Source organism: Crocodylus porosus, unplaced genomic scaffold (assembly GCF_001723895.1).
Source record: "Crocodylus porosus isolate Cpor-Errol unplaced genomic scaffold, CroPor_comp1, whole genome shotgun sequence".
NCBI lineage: Eukaryota > Metazoa > Chordata > Crocodylia > Crocodylidae > Crocodylus > Crocodylus porosus.
Genome location: NW_017728920.1, coordinates 5,259,496 through 5,279,564, shown reverse-complemented (window position 1 = coordinate 5,279,564; position 20,069 = coordinate 5,259,496). Strand labels below are relative to the sequence as shown.

Below are 20,069 nucleotides of genomic sequence, written 5' to 3'. Positions count from 1 at the left end.
TCCCCAAACAACCTGTGGCTCCATCCTGCACCCTGCCCCAGCTGAGCAGCACCTGCCCCTACCCCAACCCCACTACTTCCCCACTGTAGAAGTCTCAATCTCTACCCCTCACACCCCTTCCCTCCAACAGACTTACCAGCTGGATGATGCTCTCCAAGCTGCCAAGCTACATATCAACAATTGGATCAGTATCAGCCAGTATGGCTTGTTAATAATTGGCCATTGGTACTGACCAAAAAAAAAATCTTTAAATCGGAGCACCTCCAGTTATTAGTAAGGCACAGCCACACAGCCATGCTCTGGGTTCAGCAATTGCATATTGTAATCTTCAAGAAGATTAGAACGAGTGCAGGTCACATGTGAAGTATTTTATAAAGATTTATTGCATCATACTGCACCTGGTTAAAGCCAAATACCAAAGACTTCAAGCATTTGAATGTAAACCTCAGAGCTCTCTTCAAGCATTCCACAAGGAGGCAAGGGGGAGGGGGCAGCCTGAGAGACTACCTCTAATCCAAAGCTTCAGTCTGATGAATCCAGTGAAAATACTGCTGTCTACTTCAGGTGGGAGTAGGCAGAATACTAGAATTCTTGGCTCATGTTCCCAAACCAGCAGACCCCAGATGCACATGTTAAAATGTAGGGGGTCATCATATTATGTTCTTTCCACTACCCCAAATTCTGGAGTTCCACACCCCCTTAGTTCATTTACACTCCTTTGAACTTCCTAGCACTGAGTTCTGAGTAAGCAGAGCTCATGTTATGAGCCTAATGGTAACAACCTCTAACTTATTCAAACATCTCACTTGTAGCTATCAACCACTGCTGCTAGACAGACGTTACTTGAGAAAACGACCACAAAGCCACTGAGTCAAAATGTTTTTCATAGAATTTCACATCATTTAGGAATGCCACCCTAAACATGTCTGCAGGCAAAGGCACATGACTTACCTGAGTTGAAAAAAGACATCTTCATCCACAAAACCAAATGTGTCATGTAGCTTTGTAACTACTCCTGTAAAAACCCGTTGCTTCTGTGGTTGAGTTTGCTGCTGACTTGACCGTGGTGCTGGATAGGAAACAGTTATCTGTGCTGCTGGCTGAGGAGTAGACAAGCTAAGACTGGTAGGCAGTGCAACAGCTGGCTGGAAGCAAAATAAAGCATCAAACTCTAACCATTTTGAATCAACTAATAATGTTTAGGGAATAGTTTCTTCTCAAGGAGCTGCAAGTTTAAAAATAATCTTTCTAAAGCATACTTTGGAAAAAATATTTACCTTTCAAAAACAAAAGTGCATACAAAACCATACACTACCCCTAAGGGGAAACTGTAGCTTTTAAATTAAGATTTAGAAGAATCCTTGATACTAAGAAATAACTCTACTTGATCTATAGAAATGTAGACTGCACCACTCTTAAAGAAGTTTGTAACTCTTCAGCTGGCCCACCAACCACTTCGTCCAAGCAACTGGGTTTGTAGGGACACAATGCTTAAGATTGCCTGTGTTCAGCCTACTCATTGACTCAGTTCCAAGCTTCCTTGTCCACTCTCATAGAAGTAGAGTAGGCAGAACACAAGCCCATAAGCGAACATCATAAATTCAATCAAAAATATTTTGAAATTCACATTCTGGTCTATTAAGTTCAACAAAATCCTTTTAAAATTTTTATACTCATATACTGCAACTATGCTCTTAAAGGAATCTGATTTCTATGTTATCTTAGTAAGAGTTTTGGAAACTGTTCTATATTGTAAAATAATTACAAGCTTGAATTCTGAATTGGATTTTGGCGAGGCAATATGGAAAGGAATTATTCCTTCTACTTTTCCTTTTCCCTAATTCTAAAAACTAAGGTTATACATATTTTTAAAATTTGATCAAACAGAGCTGCACAAATGAAATTTCCATCATATAAAGTTTTTAATACAGACTATAAATTCTATGCATCCAAAAACAGTACACTGGAAAGTACAATTATTGTTTTTAAAACAAATTTGTACTCCCTTATTATCTATCTTTGGGGATGAAGACCAAACAATAAAACCAAACTAACCTGGGTTAAAAGGGTCTGCTGAGGTTGCTGCAACTTAAAATAAAAAGTTATAAATTAATTTTATATGCTCAAGAAACTGAACAGTTTTCTCTTCTTTATAACTCAGGAAAAATTAAGAATTTTTTGCTTAGTTCAAGTTAACACTTTGGGGTTCTGTAATTTCTGTATTCTGCATATCCATGAGACTGTATCCATCTGTGCAGTTCTTTTAAAAAGACCACTAATTTCCAGATGCATTCAGCAACAGGCATCTCCACTTTCTTTTGTCACTGTAAATTACCTAATTTATGATATCCAGAGTATCTATCTAGAAAGACTTCCTTATATCTGAGGAAGATTAGCACCTACAAGTTTCTTGTCCATGTATTCTTTCTTAAAGGTTTGCAATTTTCAGGTATGACCACTACGTATGTAACAGAGATCCTTTTTTGGTCTTCCTGCAATTAAAATACATTGTCTCATATAGAGCATGGAGTTTAGTAGAGACCACGCACAGCACTTCAACATTTCCCTTGCACACAAAATGTAGACTGCTATGCTGCAGTTTCTTTCCATGGCTGTAAATTTAGACTTAAAGTTCTCCTCTATCATTAAAAATTATATACATTTTCCATAAAGAAAAATAAGCAGATTCTGAAGACAAAACCTACAAGACAGGCAAAATGTTATTTGTTATGTACACAATAAGAATTAAACAAACCTGTTGTTGTACACTATAGAGGGTCTGCTGAGGTTGTGAATATTGCTGTAAGACAAAAGAAAACAGCTGATAAAACAGGAAGTAATACTCTCCAATACAGGAATATGAAAGCTAGCTGCTGAAGACTCAAAACACAAATTTAAATAAAAACCCCAAAAAACTTCTAAAACCATGAGAGAAGTTAACAATTTTTGTATTAAAACTACTCAGATTTGACAAAAGCAAACATCTATTCTATATCTAATCTACCCTGGACCACAGTGAAAAATTCTAATTGGAATTTTACCTAATTAAATGAACTGTCTATTAAAGCTGCCACTTAACGTAACTTCTAGAATACAGTATAGGAAATAGTGCCAAATATAGCTAGAGTTACACCACTGGGGGTTAGTGAAGTATTTGGAATTTTCAACATGGAACTTACAAATAGGTAAATTTTATTTCATTCACCTGCCGTTCATCAGGCTATTTCAGTCTTACAGAGCTACCATTTTCTAGAGTACAAAGTTCATGTATAATCAGACAAATCATAGGAGTTTGCTTACCTGCTGTAATGCAGCTGCTGCAGCTGCAGCTTGCTGCTGCAAAGCAGCTGTCTGAGTTAGCTGATAGTTTGCTGGAGTTTGTGTAGTAAGTCCTGCTGCTGCCAATGCCGTTTGCTGGGTATATATAGTGGGTGAAGCCCCAAGCAATGAAGGCTGTTGAACCCCAAGAGCAGCTGAAAACAGAACAGAATTAAACATTAAGACTATTACCATACCTGGGCAAGCTCTCAAATACCAGAAGCAGCATAGCAACATTAGTATAGTGATTTTGCTTCAGATATTCAAGTTAGCCCATTCACCCCGATTTCTTGAGTTCGACCAGAAATTCCATCCTAAGAGACATTTTCTAGCTAGAACTACTTAGTTGGAAGCATTTTAGCACCCAAAAGAACGAAAAGATACTTCATCTGTTGCATACTTAGCAAACCTGCTCATACTCTTAAGTACGGTGCAAAGAGGAAGAATGAAGATATTCTATAACAGAGTCCTACTCCTCAGTATTGTACAGGTCACCCTGATAATTTCTCTAATGCTTTTAAGACCAGGCCTGCAATACAGGAAAGAAAGTAAGGAGCTTGATTATTTTCAAGTTTCTAACCTCCCTCCAATAACTTTCCTCATTTTATGTTTCTTAATTCTGCTGCATTCATGTTTTTGTTTCTTTGTTTGTGGTCTTTGTTATATTTTACAGATAATTTAACATTTAATTCTCTTGAGCTTCTCTAGATACTCTAGAAACTGACTGGTTCAAGATCTGAAGGAAGACTATCTGGTAGGCCATGGTGTACCCACATCTTGAACAGAGTTCAGTTCTAATCTCTGCAACTCAAAACGAACACAACAGAATTAGAAGTGTTCAGAGAAAGGTAACCAAGATGCCATACCAGGAGAGAGTAAAAAAGGCTAGACACTTCAGCTCAGAAACAAGAAGGCTGGGGGAAGGGGGAGGGGCTGGAGGTCTATCAAATCATGAAGCATGTGAACAAAGCAAATAGGGAACTATGGGCATTTATACATGTACCTTTGTCTGCTTCCTTGTCCAGGAAGTAGAAGTAGAGTAGGCAGAACACAAGCCCATAAGCCAACATCACAAATTCAATCAAAAATATTTTGAATATATTCTGGTACCCCAGAAATCCAGTGCGTCAGAGCAGATTTGATTAATCCAGTCTGCAGACCGTGTGAGTTGATGCGCCCGGCGCTGCATTGCATACATTTGTATAAACAGCATAATGTGCATGTGAAGTGGCGGCAGTGCGCTTTTGAACTAAAACACCTTCAATGTGTTTTATTTCAAAAGCATGCTGCTACCATTTTCTCAATGTTGACATTTTGCTCTTTATACAAATGTATGCGATGCAGCACCAGGCGTTTATAAGTGCCTGACGCTGCAGTGCATACACATGTACAAATGCCCTGTTATTCACTAAAATCCCCCAATACGGGAAATAGAGGTCACCCACTAAAATTAACAGGAGACATTTAAAAACTAATAAAAGAAAATCCTTTTTCTTTCCCTACACAGCATATAGTTATGTGGAAATCACTGCCAGAGGTGACTGTAGAGCCACATAAGACAGCCAAATTCAACAAGGGACTAGGACAAATTCATGAACAATATATCCACTAATAACTATTAAAACAGAACAGTCAGGGGTGTATCCTATGACATCCCTAAACCAATGATGGTGAATGGGGGGGGGGGGAAGGGGGGTACAAAACAGGGGAAAGATCACTCTAGATCAGACAAGTCAAACATACAGCCTGCAGAGCTTCTCTATCCAGTCCCTTAAGCTACTGGAAGTTGAGGGAGGTGGCGCTGCTGCAGAATGCAGCCTCTTTGTCCCCACTGGCCAAGACCATCAGAAATAAACTTGGCTCTACCCTGATCCCCACCCCCAGACTCCTTGTCAGCTCTGGACCCACCACCACCACCTTGTTCATGGTGACCATCCTCTAATCCCAGACTGAATCCAGCCTGCAAGGAACCCTGTAGTCTAGATCTGGCCTGGGGCTCCAGTTGAGTTTGGCACCACTGTTCTAAAAAGGGTGAGAACCACTGATCTAGACTTGAGGCACTACCCCAGAATTTTTTGTGAATTCAGCAGCAACCCATTTCAACAGCTAATTGATTTATTACTGTGCTTACCTCCTTGCAGAAAGGCAGTAGGCGTAGTGGAACAACCAGGCAAGGAGAGTCTAAGCTGTTTATCTCCTCACACCCAGAACCTAAGACTTCCCTAATCTCCCTATCTCCACACACTGCCTACCACACCCTTCAAAGGATCTTGGGGCACTCTGGTGCCCTGGCAACCTGGCTGAGAATCAGTGCCCTACATACACCCTGTTCATATGCTCTTCCTCCAAAACAGGGGAAGGGGAACAATCTTTCTGAGAGCCATGCTACAATTAGCCCCACACCCTACCTACCACACTGATCCCCTTCCTCTACCCAGTCTGTTGCTCTGCTTTCTGCTCCCTGCCCTGTGCGCCCTACCTCATTTGCTATCTCTTTCTATGCTGCTTGTCTCCTCCCCCTTCTAACCTCATGTCATATACAGAGTCTGCCCCTGCCACTTGTGGCACTTACACTGCACACTGGCCATCCCTACACCATACACTGCCACCATCAGAGACAAGTCTATTTGTTATACAAAAACTATGAATCCCCTTCATTTATGGTTAGTGGTCCCCCTCTAACCAGAGTTAAATGTTTGAAAGAAGGGATGAAAAATAGGAATGGAAGTGCAGGTCAAAGGCTAATAACTAGGGCTCCAAAAGGGGGATCACTCAGTAGAAGACAGGATACAGCACTAAACAGATCACTGGTATGACCCGGTATGGTACTTTTGTTCTTAGCACCAAAATTACTTCCTTTACTAAAAAAGATCAGAACTTTACTAAAAGATAAAAATAACAAAAATTGCCTATAAAAGGAAAGCTAGGATGTCTGTACAATCCTAAGTGACAAGGCAGAAACATCTTAAGGCTATGCACACCTGTTCATGGAGCAGAAAACATGAACCTATAGGTAACAATAGGAGTTCTAGCCTGTCCAGTTTTCACCATGGAACCTGAGACTCCAAAGAAGAGGGAAAGGTAATACTTAGATTATTCATATCAAGCAGCTATATTTACTGTTCAGATCTGACCTTGACTGGCACACGTGCCACTAAATTAGCTCATAAGATGATTAAAAAACAAAAAACCCAAAACAAAACAAACCATAACAAAGTTAATATTTGTAGAAGTGCTTTCTTAAATAAGAACAGAGGACCTAAAGGGAACTCTTAGGTCAGGGGTGGGCAATTATTTTGGGCAGAGGGCCACTTACCAAGTTTTGGGAAGCTGCTGAGGGCCATATGGGTGGCCCCAACCCTTGACAGTTGCCCCACCCCTGGTTGCCATATAGGGACCAGAAGTCCAACCTTCTAGGCCCTGACCTTTCCCATTGGAAGTCCCTCCCCTTGCCCTTGAAGTACTCTTTTTGGGAGAAAAGGTGCTGTAATCTGGAAACTGTGAAAAAGATATATATATGTATACACCCACACACACAAAAATACACACACACATAAAACATCTACTATAACTATTTTAATTTTATTTAAAAATATTTGTCTACTGATTTATGTGTTTACAAAAAGTGTATCTAGAGGTGACTGCATAATATCTTAAAATACAGTCCTACTGTGTGTTTTGTGTGGGCAGTAAGGGGTATAAGTGGCGGCGTGGTTGGGAGTTGTGCGAGTTTGAGTGTGTGTGCACATGCACTCACAGTGGGGTGTGGGTATGGTGGCTGGGTGTGTGCTGAGAGAGAGAGCTGGGGCTGGGCTGCCAGCTCCATAGCGTGCAGCTATAATATAATGCATGTGAGCCTCACACGATGCTGCCAGGCAGACCCCATGCCCAGGCTGTTTTACAACCCCACCCTGGGTCCCTGCCAGTTCCAGGGCACTTGCACAGGCTCTGTGTTTCTGCCTGCCACCATCTTTCCCTGCATTCCCTCCTACAGGCTTGCCCGCTACTCCCTGCAGCCCCCCGCTTCCTGCAGTGCTCCCCATGGCCCCCACTGAGGTCCACCACGTGCCGCAGCCCCGCTGCAACTCCATTGCCTGCCACAACTCTGCCACTCACCGTGGCTCCGCCATCTGCCAGTGGCCCCCGCAGCTATGCTGCCACCACCCGCTGGGGCTCTGCTGCCTGCCGGGTCCTGTTGGGGCCCAGCCGCAGCTCTGCCACCCACTGGGACCTGCCTTCTGCTGTGGATCTGCCACCTCCTGGAGCCCACTGCTTCCCCACTGGGGCCCAGCTGTGGCTCTGCTGCCTGTCGGGGCCTGCTGTGCTGCCTGCAGGGGCCTGCCGTGGCCCCATTGCCCACTGGGGCTCCACCACGTACCAGGTCCACTGTGGCTCTGCCACCCACTGGCTCCTGCCGCTTGCTGGGGCCCGGCTACAGCTCTGCCACCTGCTGGGGCCCACCAACTACTACTGCTCTGCCACCCACTGCAACACCACAAACTGTCAGGGCCTGCAACGGTTCTGTTGCCCACCATGGCTCTCCTGCCTCCCGGGGCCCACTGCAGCCCTGCCACCCGCTGGGGCCTGGCCACAGCTCTGCCACCTGTCACTGCCTGCTGGGGCCTCCTGTGGCCCTGCTGCGCATCAGGGACCACCATGGCTTCACTCCCCACTGTGGCTCCACTGCCTGCTACGCACCACATGGGTCCTGCCACTCCCCACAGCTACCATATCCTGTGCTGCTCCCTGCAGCCCCCACAGCTGCCTGCAACTACCACTTCCAACCATTCTTACCTCATTTTCCACTCAAGAGGGAGGGAGAACAGTTCCAGGAGCAGAGGCAGGGGCCAGAAGCTGCAGAGGCTTTTGGTTAGCAGCTGAGGGCAGGAAGGGGGTGGGGGGCTGGGTGGAGCCAGGCTAGCCTTGTTGCTCAGCCACAGGATCCCACTGGGTCCTGCTGCCATCGGTCGCCTATCACCTTTGACAGGCAGATATAATTTTCTAAAATTTTTAAAGGCTCCGCGGGCTGGATAGAATGGGCTGAATCTGGCCCGCAGGCTGAATTTTTGCCTCACCCCTCTCTTAGGTCATCAAATCCACTCCACTACTATGCCAAGTAACTGCATCATATTATCCCATTAATTAAGTTACCTGGCTCTATTTTACAGCCATCCTGTCATCAACCCACACCTCCACTTGGAAAGCTGTTCCAGACAGTTTCTAATTTCTAGCCTAAATATATTCCTGTCTTGTTTATGTTTATTTGTCCTTGTGCCAGTAACATCCTGTAACTTAAATAGTAATTCTGCATAGCCGTTTACCTGTAACATTAATAGAGAAGAATCACACAGCCCTCAGCTTTTGTCCTGCTAACCTGAACAAGCCAAAATCTGAGTTACCTCTTGTTTGACAGGTCCTCCATTCCCAGTTATCCACATTTTACTCTTCTCTGCACCTGAGCCAAGTAAGTTCACTTTTCTTGACTGCGGATTATCAGACCTGTACATACTATTCCAGATCATATCTCACTACAGTACCTTGTACAGTGACATTCATAATTTTGCTCTCTCTACTGGAAACACCTCAGCCGATAAAGCTTAGAGCATTTCTGCCTTTATAGCTTGCATTACACATTTATGGTACACTCATTGTGCAATTAACTGGTATTTCTTCTCCCATCTCATTCAATCACTGAGCAGAGGTTCTTGTTAACTGATTCCCACGTATATGACCCTGCCCTCTGCACTCTTAACTATCATCTTATTTTTATTACTCTAATCAACACAGATGAGGGGTATGTTGGGCCACAGACTGGATCTGGCCCAATGAACCAGTGCATCTGGTTCACCAGTAAGCTAGTGGGTTACCAGAAGTGCTCTGCTCCTCAGCTCTGCACTGCCACAGCCCCCAAACTGCCACAGCTACATCCCACAGGGCAGCGGCACAGAGCTGGGCAGCATACAAATGTGGATCTGTGCAGCTGCATGCCCCCAGCTTCATGCCACTGCCCAACAGCATAGAGCTCTAGCCAGTCAGCAGCAGAGGCATGTGGCAGCATGGGTCCAGGGGCATATGCCTAGATGGGGCCATGTTCATGCACTGTACAGCTGGAGGCATACATCCACGAGGAGCCAGGGGTGGGCAGCATGATTTCTAGTGATTTCCTGTGACAACTTTCAGTATTCTGAGTTGGAAGCTAATAAAGCAAATTCGTAGCAGTTTTACAAATATCCAGGTGCAGAGGATGCCCTTAGATTTAACAGTCTAAGAGACCTGCAATATTATAGCAGGCCTGTCTAGAAAGTTTAACCCCTTTGACAAAATCTGCATAAGGACAGTCTTTGTTAAAGTTCTGTCCATATGCTACACAATTAAGGGGATTTATGGAAGAGTGTAGTTCTGCCTAAATAACTTCAAAATATTTTTTAAAAAATCTTGCTCGTATAGCCTCCCTTCCATAGATGAGGGGGAAGGAAATAAACATACATTTTGAATGGGGAAAAAACTGCACCTGGACTGTTTCATTTTACTTTTTAAATCAGAAATTTAGGACCAATTCAGGACATACCTAACACATGGAACACCATTTAATAAGCTCAGGTTTCACATAGTTTTCTTGTTATAACCGACTGAGAATCTTTACCAGGGTGCCACATGATCCATTTAAGGGCCACTGAACATTAGCACTGCCATATGTGCAAATACCTCCATGTGATTCACAAGACAAACCCAGAGATTTCAAATAGGAATTCCTAGTGTCAAAAATTCTGACTATTGTGGTCTTTAACTGCTCTATTATTTTTATGTAGTCAAAAAAAAAAAGGGGGGCGGGAGATAAAACACAGTATTTTCCTAGAGGTATGTCAAATCTAACAAGATTGAGAACCACTGTCCTAATGGCTCAAATAGTGATTCTATAAAGACTACTAAAGGTGTGGAATCTTCATCTCTAAAAACTTTTAAAAGGAGATTAGACGGACCAACCTGGCTGGGGTGGTTTAGTCAGGGATGATCCTGCTTTGAGCAGTGGGCTGGAGTATGTGACCTCATGAAGACAACTAGTCATGAGATCTTTCCAGCACAACTTTCCTATGATCCTAATATGATATCACAATACAACATCTGATTGTACCCCAGTTTGTTTTTTATAAAGTCGTAGAAATAATACACACAGGCTACATTTAAGAAAGTATAAAGGCTGAACAGTAAAAATTGGAAAATACCAAAAGAAAGACTGGCTGGGCATGCAGAAGTAGTGAACAACACACTTTCCTAACCTGGATCTCTACCTGTAAAGTGAGAGTAAAACACCATCTCACAGTGGTGTTGTGAAAAAAAAGTTGTGAAGCCCTAGAAAAACCAATGAGGAAATCTAAAATCCTGGTCTGAAAGGATACACTAAACATGGTTTAGGACGACATATTAACTAGTGAGGATGAAAGAAAATATTGAATAGCTGCTCAGATCTAAGCACTTTTCGCTTTATGTAAGGAATAAAGCAGGGATTTGGGAGCAGAGAAAGGGGGCACAGGGGACACATGACCAAGAACTGCACCACAATAATATTCACAGAAGGGGATTGTTTCACAAGCATTCTCTAACTTTTGAACACTTGACATTGTAACCTTATTAAGAGACCCTGTGAAAACACCTTCTCCACCAGAGAAGGAAACCAGTGAAAACACAACCTAACTGCCTATGTTACAAAGAGCAAAAAGGAAGCTGCAGACAGTTCACATGGAACAATACCAACACATAAATGTTTTGAGACTGCCTTAGGTGAGAGCAGAGACAATCTCAATACCTCTGCTGGGAGGAAGACCAACCACAGAAGTTTAACAGATCCCAGAGGTTCCACAACAAGATGAAAGCACCACCACAGATGGCAGCAAGACCAATTCTGAAAGCCCTTGGATTGGAGTCCTTGACTTCCAAAGAGGTATACATGCAGGAAGAGCAAAACTACTTTCTTCAGTTGTGCTAACAGAAAGAATAACAAGTCACCCTCAAAAATTCAAAACAAAGTGGAGTGGCACATGCCCTCGTTCTGCCCCAAGACAGGGTCAATTTGAATTGACTGAACTGCCTGCAGGACCAGATCTTAAATTTTAAAATGATGTTGCTTGTACTAACATCTTGTCATATGGTACTTCTCACGCTGCCAAAACTATGTTGGACCAATCTCTTCAGAACAGCTTTTAACAAGCTAAAATGTTGAATTCCAGAGTATCTCTCCCTTTCTTCTTACATCCCACCACGTCTAGTCACAGAAGTACTAAAATCCTCCACGCAGCAACATTCAGGTTCATTTTACTACTTGGAAGCCTCCATATACCAAGTCTAGAAGATAGTATATGCCAAAAAGCACAGGTAGCTAACATATCTTAACATTTTTAAGCTACAGTTTCACAGGGCTTTTCCATCACACCAAGATAACTAGCTAACAATTGAAAAATGTTGTCTAACCAGAACCTTTGATGCACAATATTTTGAGGGAGGGTTTCCAACTGACACGCAAAAATACAAATACATTCCGCCCCCCATCTACATGAGCAATTCTCAAATAACCCCTTACAATATTTTATATTATATAAAGTAGTATTGGGGTTACACTCAAAAAACAAAACAAAATGCAAAACCTTGGTTTGATGCCCATAATGCCTTACTAATCCCATCTGAATTTGAGAGTGGGAGTTTGGTTTTCACAACTTTGGATAAAAATAACCCAGTGCTAACAAACAATCGAGATCTATCATCCTTCTGGTAGGGTGATGGGTGAGTGATATTTGCTTCTCTAACTCTTAGTCATTTTAGAAAACATATTAATATATAACTTTTATATAATTGTTTGCTAACCAAATGCCTAAAAGATCAGAGATACAAATACCATTCACCCATCATCTTACACAAAGCAATATAGGCAACAACCATGAGCAACAGGTTATTCTTATGCATGCCTTTAACTACAGAATCTGCAATTCAGCTAGACATCAGGGTTCAAATATCCATACAAGCAATGTACTAACTGACCTGGCTGAGAGACTGCAGTAGCTGTAAACTGAGTAGCCCAAGGGGGGTTCTTCTGTCCTCCAAACTGAGCCATGGCAGAAGGTAAAAACTGTTTGGATGCGTTATCTTCTATAACTGGGATCTATTAAAAAAAGAACCAAAAAAACCCAGCAAAAGTTACTTTTATACATTAGCAATACTCTAAAACATATCCCACAAACTTAACTATTCTATTGCCAGGCCTTAAAGGAATATGCACATCTAAAGCCTGCTTTTTAGACAAGCCAGGTGTGCAGCATGCACTGCTGCGAGCTGCGCTGACCCCCCATGGACAAGGCAACAAGCTACAGAAGGAAACTTGACTGCTTACTGAGACCCTGAAAGACACCTCAGAAGAGGTTAGAAGTTATGGACGTATTCAGTGAAGGAGAAAACTTCATTAAGTAATCATTTCAAACAGGAATGAAGGTTTCCACCTGCCAGGGAAATACAGGACGACACAGAAAGGGACTAACACTGTCCCGGGGCCGATCACAAACCACCACTGCCGGAAGCTGGCCACAACTCACCCGTTGTCACTCTGTCACACACTGGGGACGCTAACACCACGGCAGCGCAGACTCTCTAGAAGGACGAAAGCAGCAAAGCAAGTTAACGGTGGCACAGCAGGGAACGAAGAACAAGCAGAGTCTGACCCCAGAGCCGGGCGTGAAGGCAGCGGGAGAAGGGGTGGCCGCTATACACGCGAGAAGCGGCTGCCCCGGGCTCCCGCCGCGGTTGGGCCAGGGCCGTTGCCCCGCCCACCCCCGGGCGCACAGCGGGGAAGCACGCGCGAGCCACGCGAGGGGGGATGGGAGCGCGCGGGCCCCTCCCCCCACCGCGCGAGGCCTACGGCGGCTCCTCCCTCCTTCCCCCGCAACAATGCAAGGCCTGGGCGCGGGGCCAAGGCCTGCGGCGCGAGCCGGCGCCCACCAAGGGGGCCGGCTGGCGTTTCGCTGCGCCCCGTGCCCGGCGACAGCACCGTACCTGAGCCGGGTCGGGCAGGGGCTCACGAGAGCCATGCCGAGGCCATCCGCCCCTGGCGCGTACAGCGATCCGCAGCGCGCAGTCGTCTCGCGGGGCTGAGAGGCTGCGGCGCACACTGCTGACGTCAGCGAACGCACAACCCTACCCCACCGGCCGCGCGCTGCCCCACAACAATGAGGGCGGTGGCGCCGCGCGTGCGCACAAGTGGGAGCCACGACCCTGGCCGGGGAAAGGGAACCCACGCGTCGCCGCCATGTTGGCTAGGGGCAGAGGACTGCAAGGACCGGGCTGCCGCCATTTTGATTCCGGGCAGAGGGCTCAGAGGCGCGTGAGCATGAAGTCTTCCCGCTGCGGCCTTTCCTTCTGCCCTCGCGCAAGCCCCCGCCCGCGATGTGCACAAAGCCCTCATAAAGACCGGGGGGCCCGCTGACATGGGGACACAAATGGGGGGATTTGATAACACCGCGCTGCTGGGCCCGGCCGGCCGGAGCGGCCTAGAGCGCTCCGGCCGCCGCGGGGCTTTGGGGCGCTGCCGAGCTTCGGGCGGCTCGCGTAGGTGTTGGTGCGCCGGTTAAGATGGAGAAAGAGCAGACATGGCCGCATGCGGATGTGTCCCTTCCCCCCATGCCGGCCTCCGCGGGGAGCTCCGCGCCGCGCCGCGCGTCCAGCAGCGCTCGGGAAAGTGTGACACTGTCACTGGGGCGTGACACGGGCTCGCTCCCGCCTCCCCTGGCGAGATCCCGTGTCCCTTACCCAGCGCGGGGCGAGCGCGGCGGGCTCCGGAGAAGGTCCCGCTCCAAGGTTTCCGCCTCCAGTGACTGCTGCTCGCGGCTCGTCGCGCTGAGGCGGGAGCCGGCTGTCATATTTTGCCCTCGTGTGGACACCAGATGTCCTGACACTCCCGTCCCGGCCCTTGTGGACATGGCTGTCTGACCCCCGCTCTCATGGCATCTCCTGGATTCCCCCTCAAACGCAAGGAGAGCAGACTGGCGAGAGACCGCCCCGTACCAACTGCTGGAGCATTGGCGAGCCTGTTGTCCTGTCTACAGCTGTACATAACATCTCCGTCTTGAGCGTCCGACTTCGACTTTCCTTTATTGGGGAACATCATGTTTTTGTGCTGCCTTTCTGTTTGCTTGAACAGCTGGCCTACCCCTCGAGGGCATTGTGGCTCAGGAGCATTCACTGTCTGTGCCAAAGACAGAGGACGATCTCCCAGTCAAAACTGCACAATAACAGCCAACTATAAAAATCCATTTAGTTACACAAACCCTTGCTTGCACTTTATTGTGTTTGTGGCTCCTACTTCTGTCACCTGTCTTTTACATACCTGTGCCCAGGTGGAAGGAAAAATTGTTGGAGACAGCAGCAGCCCCAGGACACTCAGTTTCCAACTGTAGAATTAGTCAGGATGCTAAGTAATCTAGGGGTATGCTGTAAGGTTGTTTTAAATAGGGAACAGTAGATACACTCAAGTGGAGACTTACAGAGCAAAAAAAAGAAAAACAGGCTGTCCTAATGGAGCAGGTAATGAAGCACCAATATGTGTGCCAGACTGCTGTTCATGCTGAAGCGCGCTCTCTTCTTGAATCACTAAGTTCAGTGAGATTATTGGCAATGAAGATAAATAGTTCCTAACTCTTCCTATTCATCAAACCTTCTGTGAAAAGACAGCAAGATCACAGTTGTTACAACAGTCATATTCTAGGGAAGAATGGTGAAACTAATCACTTCCCAAGAGGTCTCTTATCAGCTCAAGTTTAAATTTATTACCAGTTTAATCTACTGTGGTAGTCAGGCCCCAGTGAAAGTAAGGGCCCCACTATGCAAGCATTTTTACAGGACATTATGCTGCATGGCGTAACTGTGGATTGTTATCCAAACACTTATCATGCCAAGATTAAATATGAAAATCTCACAATGTAGAGAAAGAAAGAGAAAAGATATTTTTCCTGCTTTCCTTTGTACTGCAATTCTAACACTCCAGTTGCTGGAAGCAGATGTGAGGAGAAAAATAGATCTTTGTGAAACTGGATATGCTTATAACTTTATTTCCTTAAACTAAAATGAAAAGTGTCTGGATATGAAAAGAAATAATTCCTTTCTAAATTAAAATCAGAGTCTATCTGCTGGATGGTTGCACTGCAGCCTGGAGAGTCTTATAATGCAACTGACAGCTGCCTTCATCTGTATTAAGCAGGGAGGTGTTGGGTATTTTGGTGATCCATCTGCATGTAACAAACTTTATTACTTGCATGTAACAAACTTGCATGTAACAAACTTCATTACTTGTGGCTTCCACAGGTCACACCATTGTATTAAAAATTAGGGTGCCTGCATTCTGCTCTAGTTTATGCCAATCAGATGCAGCCTTCAAAAAGACTGATCTCACTCCACAGACAGCCTTCTCTTTGTCTCCAAATAATTAGTGTACATTTCTCTCCCAGCCATCAAAAAATCTGCTTTGTCTCGATACTGTGTCACAGTCACTTAGCTATTACAAAGCCTGGGTTATCAGAGAATATAACTGATAAGGGCAGTTGCAGGGGGGTTTGGTTACTCTTATCCCATGAAGGAGTCTGACTGAAGGATTAGAAACCGAATTAGAATCTAACTATTTTTTAGCAATAATTACTAAATGCCATGGAAGGCCCCCCTTAATTCTTACAAATATTTATTTTCCACCATTTACAACAGGAATGGATGCAGTCTTGAAATGAAAAGTGCTACATAATGCTCTGGAGATGATCCAAAATAAATGTCCAGAGTTATAAATAATGATAGCAAGTGATTTTAATGCTAGAACTGGTGGCACCAATATATATGGCAATGAAGATGTAATAAATTACATACTGGAGCTCCCTCTCAGGAATCTTATGTGACAAGACACTAGATTAAAGAGGACAATGCTTTTTGAAATGTATTACAGAAGAGAATTTTAGAATGCTTAATGGATGAACTGGAAATTACATACCTGGGGCATTCATCTTTATCACAGCTAATGGAGCAAGCGTCATACACTGTATACTGATAGAATCACATATACAGTATAAGTATAAATAATCTGAAATTCTGCCACATATGGAGAGTGACCATTTTTCTCTCTCCCTAAAAATTCCATTAGAATTTTATGAAGAGTCTTCCCTACAAATTATACAACTAGCTCCCAGTTTCAAAGTAATCAATAAGAAGAGAATCAAATGGAATAAACAGTTAAGAGAGAACAATGTTGCTCTTCAGGGCATGCATCTTACATTCTCAAATTCAAAAAACCCCCAAAGTAACAATTACTCAGTATGAAGCAGCAAAAAATATTCATGAAAGAGAGTGTCTTAGTAGGGAATAGGTGTTGGTGGTACAAACCATGTTTTGATGAGGACTGCTCTAAGGCTAAAGAAACCTGGAAGGAATATAAATCTAAAAGTGATTATGTCAGTTTCCAACAAATCAAGATCAAATTAAATTCTAGAAAACAGAGAAAGCAGAAAGAGTATTAAATAAGACTATGGGAGAAACTGGGACTATAGGGAAAAATAAAGATAAAAGATGTTTTAGGCAGATTATAGCTAAAGGGACCACAAATTTTAGCTTAATTCCTGATGCGTCTATTTCTAAAGAAACATGGGTTTTGTTTTTCAAAAATAAATTTAAACTTACAGCTGCTTGCCAAAGAAAATTTTATCTGCTAAATTACAGGCAGATCATTACATCACCTCTGAAACTCAGCTCAGATCATACATATTCTTATTGCGTAATAGAAAGCTCCATGGCCTCAATTTTCTTCCTCTAGAAATCTTCAAAGAAAGTATTGATAGATGGCCTCAATTCTGACAAATATAATAGTCCTGGAAATAATCCTCCAAATGACTACAGTACACAATTTAATTTTATATACCATAGTTCATATGATATTAAATTTAAAAATGTGAAAGAATTAATGATTATATAATAGTCAGATTCAGCCATTGACTGAAATAGTATTACAGGGATGGCTTGTAATTTTTTTCATCTATTAATACTTTTAAAAGGAATGGACAGTGTATATTTGAAAAAAAGATACATTTTTATAAAAAATAAACACCAGGAAGTAATGTTTAACACATTCTAGTGAATAACTTACCTGCTCTGGGGAAAGAAAACAGAGAATACAATTTTGTATCCTCAGACAGGTGCAGTGTTACCTGGAACGATTTCCATTCAACATCAGTACAACTGCAGGTCTCCAAGTAGCAAGACAACCACTAAAAGCATTTTCTTTGTCAATTCTAAACTTAGATCTGCACTGCACAAGCAACTGCAAGTTACACACACAAGCCCAAAAAGTCTGCTGACTGACAGCTCTTTCCCTACCAAGTGCCATGGAACACTGGCTTTCATGCAATAGAACCCATGCTTCCTTGTCTGTTCATATGCATTCTAATTTAGTTAAAAGAAAATAAACTTTCCTTACCAGGAATGGGAAACACTTTTGGTTTTAATAATCACAGCTTCTGCTTTAAGTTCTCATTGTAGTGTCCTTACAGTATAAAAGATCAATTGAAGTAAAGTCCCTTTTTGAAGATACCAGGCTAAACCACAGCTTTTAGTGGTGAGGTTGCTGCTGATAGTAGGGTAAAAAAAGTGTTACCCTGTAGGCAACTCATCGCCACAAGCAGCAACAGTGTGTTTCAGGTAGAGGTTGTCTATCCATGTCAAAAGTCATGTTGCCAATCTGGCAAATAGTGCATGTAGCCACCATATTGGATTCCAAGATGACTGCCATTAGTTCACATGTTGGTCAATATTTCAGCCCCTACTGGGCTTAGAAAATCAATTCTCATGATGAAGCCAACATTGTATGAACTCAGGAGATCAATCGTAACATTTCCATCATGATAGCCATACTGGATTCCAAGATGGCTGCTGCAAATTTACAGTTTTGTTCATTATTAGATACCCAAAATGTTTGCAAAATTGCTACATCAACTGTTCTGTTCCAGATTACCCCAACATAAAAACCTCCAGTGGAGATTGTCAACAAGGGACTTGCCATTATTATCCTTAAGCAAACTTTGCAATCAAGCCAACAGCAGCACTGGGCTTGTCCAGACGAGCACTCACGTGCCACTTGCCCTGTCTCCAATGCCTTTGAGGTGGAGCAAGAGGCATGTGGAGGAATGAAAAAATATTCCCCGCACTGCAAACTTGCAGCACGGGGAGAAAATTAGACCCCTGGTCAAACAAAAACCTGGGGGAAAAAACCAGGTCAGGGTACAGTCTGGAACCATGCCCTGAGGAAACTGGAGGCTCAGTCCTCCAGAGACACTCTGGTAGAGTGCCAGAGCATCTCTATGATTGGCCCTTTCCCCGCTCCTGGCAGGCAGTGGTGCAAGCTACGGGGACCCGGACCCAGCTTTTGCCAGGTAAGCAGGGGCTTGGGGGGGATGGAGGAGTGGGGAGGGGACCTCAGGAGGCTGGAGACAGCAGGGGAACGAGCAGGGGGCTGGAGACAGCCCCAGAGGCATTCCCCTGCTGTACTCTGCTCTTCTGAGGCTGGTGACAAACAGGGGAAGGAGCAGGGGGCTTAAGACAGTCCTGGAGACATTCCCCTGCTGCCTGCAGTCTCAGGGGAACAGAGGACAGCAGGGGAATGCCTCTGGGGCTGTCTCCACCCCCCTGCTCCTTCCCCTGCTTGTCTCCAGCCTCCCAAGGCTGAAGACAAGCAGGGGAAGGAGCAAGGGGCTGGAAACGAGCAGGAGGCTGGAGACAAGCCCCTGGAGATAAGCTGGAGAGTTCTCCTGCTCTCTCCAGCCTCCTGCTTGTTCTTTGCTACTGCCGGTGAGTGTGGGGGGGCTGGGAGAGCAAGTGGGGACCTGGGGGAATGAACAGGGGGCAGGGGGAATGAGTGGGGAGCAGGGGAATAAATGGGGAGCTGGGGGAACCAACAGAGGTGGGGGGAAATGAGCCTTCTGTTCATTCTCCTATTCTCTCCAGCCTCCTGCTTGTTTTCCTGCTCATCTCCAGTGTCCAGAGCCTGGAGAAGAGCAGGGGAATGAGCAGGGCAGACCAGTGGAGTGGGGGAGAACAGAGGTGTTGCCCCTGGAGGGGCTTGGGATCCTGCAGGCTGGGTAGTCCATGTGCTGGGGGGGGTCTCTGCTCTGTGGGGGGCAGGAGACCATTGGCGATGGATAGGGGGTGCATGTGCACTCTCTGATCATGGCAGTGCACCCCCTCAAAAAAGGTGCTGCCGACACTGTCTGTGGTGCCTGTAGGCAGTTGCTGTTTGCCACCTCCCACCACCAGTGGTGTCTGCAGGCAATCAGCAATCACTGCTGGTCACCGCTGTCACTGCCAGTGGTGTCTGGGGGTGCTCGCCGCTCACCACCCCTCCCCCTGCTGCTGACAGTGCCAGTGGCATCTGCGGGAGCTCCCCGCTTACCACTACCACCATGCTCCCACCGCCACCATGCCACACCAGCTGCTGGGGGTATGCAGCCTTCATGCAGGGGACCCACCACTCCTAAGCAGCCCCCACACCCACAGTCCCTCCACACCTACCCACACAGTGACTCACATGCCCCCACATCCCTCCACACCCACCCACATCCCCCACTCTCCTTTCCACCCACTCCTGCAAACCCCACATCCCTCCCATCACACACCTACCATGTGATAAGGAAACCCAAAGTAAACAAAACATGTAGGCATTTAGGATTTATTTTATTATGACACTAGAG

At 45.0% G+C, this 20,069-nt stretch overlaps 1 protein-coding gene across 4 annotated transcripts in view; it reads right to left on the bottom strand.

The window, feature by feature from the left end:
• The window catches only part of CCAR1 (cell division cycle and apoptosis regulator 1), a 38,036-nt gene extending 24,583 nt beyond the window's left edge, over nucleotides 1-13,453 (bottom strand). Inside the window, exons 1-7 of one of the 4 annotated variants that reach the window (XM_019538507.1) lie at nucleotides 13,354-13,453; nucleotides 12,895-12,951; nucleotides 12,349-12,467; nucleotides 3,301-3,473; nucleotides 2,756-2,800; nucleotides 2,056-2,088; nucleotides 952-1,145 (exon numbers count right to left, since the gene is read on the bottom strand). In XM_019538507.1, coding sequence (XP_019394052.1) covers nucleotides 952-1,145; nucleotides 2,056-2,088; nucleotides 2,756-2,800; nucleotides 3,301-3,473; nucleotides 12,349-12,421 — 518 coding nt within the window. In that variant the 5' untranslated portion in view covers nucleotides 12,422-12,467; nucleotides 12,895-12,951; nucleotides 13,354-13,453. Of the gene's footprint in view, nucleotides 1-951; nucleotides 1,146-2,055; nucleotides 2,089-2,755; nucleotides 2,801-3,300; nucleotides 3,474-12,348; nucleotides 12,470-12,894; nucleotides 12,967-13,353 lie in introns of those variants that run through there. The other 3 variants (XM_019538508.1, XM_019538509.1, XM_019538506.1) reach the window with 3 other exon arrangements.
• Nucleotides 13,454-20,069: the final 6,616 nt, after the last annotated feature.